This window comes from Medicago sativa, chromosome 2 (assembly GCF_051527215.1).
Source record: "Medicago sativa cultivar Bolivia chromosome 2, Bolivia_mono, whole genome shotgun sequence".
NCBI classification, from domain to species: Eukaryota; Viridiplantae; Streptophyta; class Magnoliopsida; order Fabales; family Fabaceae; genus Medicago; species Medicago sativa.
The window spans coordinates 65,015,676-65,025,574 of NC_140750.1; the positions used below are offsets into that span (position 1 = coordinate 65,015,676).

A 9,899-nucleotide genomic window follows, 5' to 3' on the forward strand; every position below is an offset into this window, starting at 1 on the left:
TATATGGCCGAAAAAGATCAATAAAGTGTCATTTTTTCACGAGCTATAACTTCATTTTTTGCTGACCAATAGTGTTTTTTATAAGCTATGCATGTTAAGTAGCTTATAGCTTACAAAAAAAAATTTTGGTACAAAAGCTAAGGTTACAAAAAGGAAACGAAAAACAAACAGAAAAGAAATAGAAAGCTAAACACAGAGAACTAAGTTCTCAAGAAAACTGTTCCCATAGCATCAGACCGCAGCAAACTGATGAGATCAAGGGGAGGAGACTGGTGAACCGAGTAACTAGCATTGGATGATGCCCCGAGCTTCGCCAAAAAATCCGCGCATTGATTCCCTTCTCTTAAAGTGTGAAATATTCTGAAGTTCCGGGAGGCCAATAAATCCTTAATGTCTTGGATAAGCACCGCATAGGTGTGGAACTTAGAAACCGATCCTGTGATGAGGTTAACCGAAAGCTGAGAATCCGAGAAACAAACTAACACCTCAATTCCCATGTCCGCAGCTAAACTAAGCCCCTTATGAATGGTTGTTAGTTCAGCAAGAAGAATGCAAGAAGAGTCGTGGATGTGACCAGAGAAACCATTCAGAAACAGACCTGCATTATTGCGGATTAAACCTCCGTAACCTGCTCGAAGAGGCGTGCCAAGGCTATAGCTTACAAAATTTACATCTTATCATTTTTTTCTCTCAATTTTACTCATGTTATCTTAATTAGAAAGATTAAATATCGATTAATTTTTTTATGTCATTTCAACTATCCGTTATAACTTAACTTTTCAACTATCCGCTAATTTTTATGAAATAGATCATATGACTAAAAATCACAACTAACAATTTTAATTGAAATAATTTTATTTTTTTTCTAATAGTTTAGTGGTTGAAACTCACTTTTTAAAGTGAGTAAGTGGGTTGTCCAAAGTTTGAATCTCAATCTGTGCGTATTACAATTCATTGCCTCTATCAACTGAGTTATGACCACATCAACACTACAATATTCTTCTTTTTAGTAGTAATTGTTCAAACAAACTAGTTTGGACCAAACCGTTAATTGCAATAAAAGACGACGGTAAAACAATTCCTGATTTCTAGATGGCGTTTACCTGTTGAAATTGAAAACTTATTGGTCATAATTATTTTCAAATTTCAAACTTGGAGCATGACAACTTACTTCAAATGTCCCTTAACAATGGATTTTGAATTTGAGTTCCATTTGCCCAAAATTATAATTTCATAAAACTTTCATGCATAACCCAAAAATATTACTTTACTATACTCACAACAAATGGATCCGTGTGCCGACATACCCTCTGCCATATTGAGTAGTCCTTTACTTGAACAGGTTCCTGATGATAGATTGATTTGGAAAGTGGAGAAAAATAGTTTGTACTCGGTTAAAAGTGTTCACCGACTTTGTTTGAAGGAATTGGTTGACACATCCCATTTTTTTCGATCGGGTTTTTGGTCAGGGATTTGACGCCTGAAAGTGTCACCTCAAGTAAAAAATCTAGCTTGACGTATGTGTCGTGGTTGTCTGTCAACAAGAGTTCGTCTTTAAGATAAAGGCATCAGGGCCGTCTTAAACAATTTCTAGGCCCGGTTTTAGTCTTCCAAAGGCTGAAGAAAAAAATTAATTTTTGGGCCCCAAAAAAATTAAAATAAGGCACTATAAAAAAAATTATTGCAAAAATGGTTCAGGTGGGACTTGAACCAAAGACCATGCACTTATCTATACATTTCTGCACCACTAGAGCAACGCACAATGCTTGATTTATTTTCGCTTTAATTATACATAATAACTATTTTAGTTCCTTACACTAAAAAAAAAGGTATTTTGGGACCCAAAAAAGTTGAGGCCCGGTGACATAGCCCAGCCTCGACGGGCTATGGGCCGGCCCTGAAAGGCATGCAGTGTTGTACAAATTGTGTTAGTTGTGATTCTGCACATGAAGACCTTGTACATGTAGTGTTTGATTGCCCTTTGGCCACTCAAGTTTGGCAAATGTTTGGGATGTGGAATAATATACAGAAAGATGTTCTTACCACTCCTTCAGCAATCAGCATCATAAGTCATCTTCTTATTACTACAACAACTCACGTCATACCTCTCTCAACGGATGGCTACCATTTTTCGCATAAGTTGAATAGAACAAGTATAATGTATGTGCTTGCCAGATGAGGATGGTGCTTTTGCTTAGGCTAAAACAATGTGTGTTACTCCGTTTGTACTGTGAATGTGGAGGAAGCGTTATGTCTGTTCATGCGCTTCATTGAATCAATGATATGCAATTTGATAATGTTGACTTCGTGCTTGATTCCAAAACCACAATAGATGCCTTCCACATGAATCAAATTGATGTTACGGAATTTGGTTATGTTATCACATATCTTGCATGAATTTCTTTGCTGCTCAGTTTACAAACTCTAAGGTTGAGTTTTATAGAAGACAAATAAATGAGACCACTCATATACTCATATTTTAGCAGGGATAGTCATATTATCAGCTAGTCTAACCACTTATTTTCATATACCTCGTTGTGTTATTACTCTTATTGTTAATGGAAAACTATAAACATCTTTTATTAGAAGAAAAAATTGGATCTATTTTCAAATTCTCCATCAAAATATATTTTGGGGTTAAAACTAATTATTGGTAGGTATGATAAACCTGAAGAGGATATGATAAAAAGGACAACGGCAGGATGAATTGCATGGTCAATGGTAAAGAGACCGTTGTTATTAATTATGATTATGATTGAATTATTATAGTAACAATATTCCATATATGGAGTAGGTCAAGGTAGTGGGGACAAAGGAAAAAGATGGGTTGAGGACCATTCTGAACTGTGGCACTATTGTCATTTCTAAGGTAGATTTTTCTTCATTCTTAACTTGCCAAGTTAACTGTGATTCAGTAATTGTATAAGTTAGAAGTCCGATGCTTTAAAGTTTTATCTATTTGATTTTGCATAAATTATGTACTTTATCCTTAACGGTGGGTAGTGATATACATATGGAAATTTGTGGTTGTTATAGCTACTTGAATGAATGAAATATATTATCATCGACAAAATAAAATAGATTTTTTTTCTTCAATTATATATAGACCATCTCCATTGAAAATATTCATATTTGAAAAACCGTCACACACTAAATGCGTGTCTATTGTTCTAATTTTTAATGAACTGATGATTGAGAGTTGGTCTAAGGTAGGTGATTTTTGTTCTTAGAAATGCAAGAATGTTCGAGGAAGGGTTTACTAATTTATTCAACTAGAGATATTAATCTATATAACTACGCGCATACACATATCCCGTTTATCATTCAAGGTTAATTAAATTAGGTTAACAATATCTCTATACTCCCTCTCAAAAAAAAAAAAAAAATCTCTATACTCATTCCCTTAATTGAATTTATTACATGGGGCAACACAAAATTAGTACTCCGTCCGGTCACTATTATAAGCAAAAGTTGACTTTTTATGTTCATTCAATAAATGATGTATGTGGTCTATATATAGACTACATACATCACTTATTGAATGAATCTAAAAAGTGAACTTTTGCTTATAATAGTGACCAGAGGGAGTAGCAACTAGTAGTAACCATTAATCCAGAGCACTTGTGGTACCACAAAATGTAGGTCAAACGAGGCTTTCTCTAAATGCATAGGTATAATGTGATTATCCAATTTGTTAGCAGTAATTAATGTGTCATTAACTCACAAGCATCAACAAAGTGTGTAATGTTAAGTAGAACCATCTAGGGTAGGGCTTGTCGCTTTCAAAAGACCGTCCTAAAATAGTGGTTTGGATGTAAGGTGATCATACCAAACCATACCATGTGAACATGTCACTTGAATAGTAAAATTTTATTTACTTTCCCTCTAGGATGAATGTGAAAAGTTAACCTCCATTTAAAAAATTAGTAGTAGGAATCTATGGGGGGGGGGGGGGGGGGGGGGGGGGGGGAATTTCATATTATAGCATATTACACCGACTTTTGATACTTGCAAAAAGCCTCATATTAAACTTTTACATCCAAACAAATAAAAAAGTATTTTGGGAAGGTGATCTCTAATGCATAAAAAAAAATCAGTAAAACAAAAAAGGTGTAGTCAAAATAGGTTTATTTTATAAAAAAAATAGAACCCACCAAATCCCCCTTCCATTCAAAAAAAAGGACGTCTCCACTTCCTTCTTTCTTATCTTCCAGCTGAAACAATTTATGAAATACTTAGTACAAGATCAAAGATGTATGGTATGAATTTGAATCATCTAAATTTGCGCTATTTTATCCAGTTAAGATGAAGTTTTAGATTTTTTTTTTTTAAGAAAATGAGTTTATAGCATTTCATTACATAAAATGTGTTCAATACAATCTAGCATTTCTATCAAAATTTGAAAATTAGCAGAGAATGTGGTCGCCTTAGTTATCTATGAGCTGTCTCATTTGTTTGTCTCCTCAAGAACTCAAAACTAGAGTTGACATAATATTGTTCAAAGATAATTTTACAATTATGAATAATCAACTAAACTCTGTAACATCCTGATGTGCAGATGAAAAATTATCCATGATCATTTTTTTGGCATCAAGCTCAAAATCGATAGGTCTCAAGTGTAATTCATGAACTCATTCTAAATCTGATAACAATCCAAAAGGTTTGCCAACATGTACCTCAGAGACTGGAGTAAACCATTCAGTTTTGGCCAAAACAAAAGTGTATATCATCCCTTATACAAACTCCTATTCCCACTCTACTAGAAAATTGAGAGAAAGAAGCATCTATATTGCACTTAAATCTTTCTTTAGCCGGTTTGATCCATTTCACATTTCCTTCTTGTCGCGGATGTGCTCAAGTTGTATTATAAATCCTATGAGCATCTTGTCAATCATGAAACATAATTTTTACTCTCAACAACATAAAGTATCAATTACCTCATTCCACACTTGTTGTTTCTTTGTTTTAAGATACTCCACAACACACAACAAAACAAAACTGCATCTTCCTTAGATATAAATCATGTAAGACTTTGAAGATACTATTCTTTCTATCCACATCTTGTTGTAGCAAAATAGACATAGAAGAATAGAAAGGCAACATATACTCCAAGAGAAATGCTAACAACACACATTTTTCAATACACCCTCTTTGATTGATTAAAATTCACATGGGTCCCACGAAATCATGTGGGACCCGTATAAATTTGGTGGGACCCATGTGAAATTTAACCAATCAAAGAGAGTGTGTTGAAAAGTGTGTGTTAAAATGTGTATTGCTAGCATTTCTCCATACTCCAAACATTTAAGCTAACTAGACATTGAAAAAATAAATGAAGTGTATCATCACTGCCCACCGTACACAATGTACAATTCACAAGACATGTGACTCCTTTATCTTTTAGACATACAAGAGTTGGTAAGTAATTCCTACTGATTCATCATATAAAGTTTTTTTACCTTTGGAGGAATCTTGAGCTTCCAAATTAGATTCCATGATCCTTGTACTTTGAAATAGGATGTATCAAGTAATTCTTGCACACAAAAATGATATGCACTACGAATAGAGTATTCACCATGATTTTCTATTTTTCACATGAGTTGATATGTCGTGTAGCATTGGTTCAACTACCTTCTGATAAAAAAATTGACTGTAAGAAAGGCAAATTCCATTCCTTGCAGTCATGTAGCACGCAATCTAAGACTCTTAGATCAGCTAGAGGAAAATCTCCATCAACATGTGGGATAAATGTAACATCATTTGAAATCCACTTGTTATACCAAACCTAGATATTTACACCATCACCTATCCTCCATCTGCTTCTAACTTTGAGAATAAATTTAGAATTCATATGCTTCGCCATACAAAGTTAGACTTATGTCGCAAAGTCGACTCAAAGAAATTATGTCTAGGATAGTATCTTGCCTTGTAAAGTCTAGCTACCAACAAATCAGAATTTGTCATAACTTTGCAACCATGTTTGTCTAACATAGCTAGATTAAAAGTAGGTAGATTTTCGAAACTCATACCTCCACATTCTTGTGCGTAAACAATTTATCCCAAGAAAGCCACTTTATACCTCTATGTTGAACTCCCGAATGACCTCACCGAAAAGAATTCATCATTCTTTCAATTTCAGCAAAAAGAGAGACAAAGAGAGTGAACAAACTCATAAAGTAGGTAGGGATATATTGAAGCATATATTTGATGAGAACTTAAGGTTCGGCTTTTGAAAGGCTTTTACTACTCCATGAATTGATCTTCTTCCGAATTCTATCTTTGATAAAGTTGAAAGTGGATTTTTTGCTTCTGCCTATCATAGAAGGGAAGCCCAAAATATTTTCCAGTACCTAAAACAGCCTTCGCTCCTAAAATGCTTGCAACATTATTATGATTTGTAGTTAAAACATTTCTGCTAAAAAAAAAAAACTCTAATTTTTTGGGGTTTAGTGCCTGACTAGAAGCTACTCCCTCCGTTACGTTTTATAAGCAAAAGCCGTCATTTCACACTTATTAAGGCAAATGATTGTTCACATTAACTATGCTTCATTTCAGTCTGAAATGTACCAAAATACCCTCGAATTAAATTAAAAGGAAAAAAATGGCATTTAATAAATTGAGTTATTTATTGATACAAAACCAAAACCAAAACGCGTGGAAAGTTGCAGCTCGTTGGATTAAAGCAGCTTAATTATAAAAACAAATTGAGCAATTAATACTTGTACAATTATCAAAACAAGCGAGGGCCAATACCATGCAAGGAGACTAACGTGCCAGTGCCACAATAAGAATAACAAAGGAAGTTGTGCAGCTTCCCATTACTACTTGATTGTATCAATATCAATATGCTAGCATTAATTGTACCTACTTTGAAAATAAAAATGAAGGGTATTTTTGGTACATTATCAATAAATATCAAGCAAATTGTCAACTTTTGCTTATATTTTGTAACAAGCAAATGAAGCAAAATTTGCTTATAAAACGTAACGGAGGGAGTATCTCATAGACAGATAAAATGGCTTGCATTTTATTTGCTTGGTCCACCTTGACGCTTAGAAAGAGGAAACAATTTTGTCATCAAACAAGAGGTGAGATATAATTGTTGCTTTATTACAAATTTTGCCATCATTAATTTCACCGCTTACTCTAGCTTTTCGAATAAGCACTAAAAGACCATCAACACAAATATTGAAGTTTTAGATAAGAGCTATTTTAAAAAATATATATGTTGATATCTGACTCAAAGGCTTGACTAATCATGAAATTAATCTCACCATTCATTAGCAGCAGAGTCAATTGAAATCATAGTAGAATCATGTATGAACCGATCAAACACAAAATTGTTATCACCTAAAAAATTTGAATTTGAAATCCAAAGAGAAGCATATTCATAAATCTCAAAACTACACTATTAGGCCGACCTCTGAGGGGTTTTAAAGGAGCTATCATATGCCAACTATCCAGCCAAAAATTGATTTCCTTTTTATATCCATTTTGTTTCCTGTAAGAGAACATGACTAACCACATTTCGTCAAGTCTCCTCGTCAAAGTTTAAACTACACTGTTTATAAGAGATGCAAGTCTAATTCCACTCGATAGCAAGAATTATTTTATATTTCTTGCAACAAAATTCAAAGTATTGATAGATGCACCATGTACTAATTAATTGAATAATATATCTTAACTCAAAAACGATAAACAACTTCTTTTTGAGTATTACTTTTCCCACCCGACTGCCTTCTCGCGCTCCCTGCAAAAATTCCAAAAATACCCCTGGTCCGGATTTTGTCTTCCGAACCAGATTATTAGTTACTTCCGGAAAATAAAATCCGGACCAGATGTTGTGCGCTTTTTTCTGTCTTTCTTTGATGTAAAGGGCCTCTGTTGACCGTTATATGAACACCACACAAGCTGAAATGCTATTGCAGGGTTCATATGAACGGTCAACAATGACCATGACACCACCGATACCCCTAAAAAACTAAAAACATTTGAAGAAAATTGAAGAAAAGAGGTGAAGAGATTTTCGGAAAATTAAATCCGAACAAAAACGATATGAATATTTTGTGTCTTTCTTTGATGTCAAGGGTCTCTGTTGACCGTTATATGAACCCCACACAAGCTGAAATGTTATTGCATGGTTCATAGGAACGGTCAACAATGACCATGACACCACCGACACCCTTAAAAAACTAAAAACGTTTGAAGAAAATTGAAGAAAAGAGGTGAAGTGAAGAATGGAGGTATTTGTTGAAGATGGAAGCCTATTTATAGCCTTAAACAAGTCCTAGGTCATTAATACAGTCAATGAAAACGTGTTAGTGGTTGTAACCGTCCAAACCCAAATTAATGGCTCTCTTTCAAAGGAATCCAATGCTGAAGCGTTCCGGATTTTACATTCCGGAATGTCCTTAACCCTACAGGAAGTGCCAACTTTCCACTCGTTCACCATTATCGCATTAATCCGGAAAGTATATTCCGGAAACCAAAGGTGCATTCCGGATTGTATATTCCGGAACGCATCAGTGTCATGGCCGGTGGTCTGCCCCACACGTTTTAGACAGTGGTCAAGTAAAAAAAATGTGTTTTACCACGTTTTTTGACTGCATTTATGGCGTCCCAACCATTTTTCACCCACCCCTCCCTATAAATACCCTTCCAAACCCCACCATTTCTCACACCATCCCTCTCCTCCTCTTCTTCCTTCTACAACCATGGTTTTTCATCGTTGGCCTTTCATAGATAAGGGCCTCGTTGAAAACTTTCAGGGTTTGTATGAACGGTCAATGAGGATGGAACCGCGCTGCAACGAAGGGCGGTTCATCTGAGGGTCATGTGGGTCAGTGTGGTTCTTAGCTTCGCCTGTCTGGGCGTAAGTCTGAGCACCCCCCCCCCCCACCTCCCTCAGGGGCATTTGAATCTTCTTCCCGCCCTCCTCTTCCCTCCTCCTCCGGTTTTCCTCCAATAGACAAGCTACTGCTATGTCCTATCACATAGCAGTGGTTAGGCTCTTAGGAGATTAGAAATAGATTTAGGATCTTATGTAATATGCTTAAAAAGCTTGAAAATTATTGTAATGTATTGTTCATATATTAATAAAATGAGTTGTTTTTATGTTTGTGTCTTTTTATTTCTGTTTTTTATTTTATTCGGATTTTATTTTACGAATTGTAGAGCTTAAAATTGCAAAAGTTCTGCTAAAATACTATTTCGGATTTTAAAATCCGGAAACATCTGAAGAATACTAACAATACGTTCCGGAATACGAAATCCGGACCAGGGGTAAAATTGGAAAAAAAAATAGGGCGCGCGAGGAAAGGCATAGGGTGGGAAAAGTAACACTCCTTCTTTTTTAGGTCAAAGAGGTAAGCAACTTCTAAAATGGGCTGAGTTGAAAAAAACATCTAAAGTGTTCAATATTTCAAAGAAATAGAAGATTTTCTTATCCCACCCTCCAACTTTCTTGTGCCCGTGATTCAAATTATAAAATTAAAATAATAATAATGTGTTTTGGTGGGTGTTAAAACGTGTTTTGAAGGGTGTTTTACGCTTTTTGAATTATATAATTCGAAATTCATAGAACACACGACAAATCAGTATGACGGAAAAAGAAAGAATTCTGCTCTTTACCCAACAATTTTTGCTCATTTCCAACTGAAATGACAATTTTACCCCTACGTGAGTTAACTCACGCCAATGCAAAATTCTGAATGATCCAAATTCCGAATCGCAAGCAGGCACGACAGATTAATACTTTTGTTGTTCTTGCCTGCAAAAAGGGTGTAGCCAAGCAAGAGAAACAAAAACGCCTTAACACAGGCGGGCCTAACACGACTCTGCTCCACCTCCTCCTCCTCTGATAAATCCTCCCCCACCAACTAGTTACATCTATTCAACAT

General features: G+C 35.1%; 1 protein-coding gene across 1 annotated transcript; it reads right to left on the reverse strand.

Annotated features, from left to right (window-relative positions):
* Window positions 1-200: 200 nt before the first annotated feature.
* Window positions 201-1,317, reverse strand: LOC146949721 (uncharacterized). Its single transcript, XM_085748556.1, has 2 exons — window positions 1,308-1,317; window positions 201-628 (listed from the first exon to the last, which is right to left on the reverse strand). Exons 1-2 carry the CDS (start codon window positions 1,315-1,317, stop codon window positions 201-203), a joined length of 438 nt encoding a protein of 145 aa, XP_085604682.1.
* Between the last annotated feature and the right edge of the window lie 8,582 nt (window positions 1,318-9,899).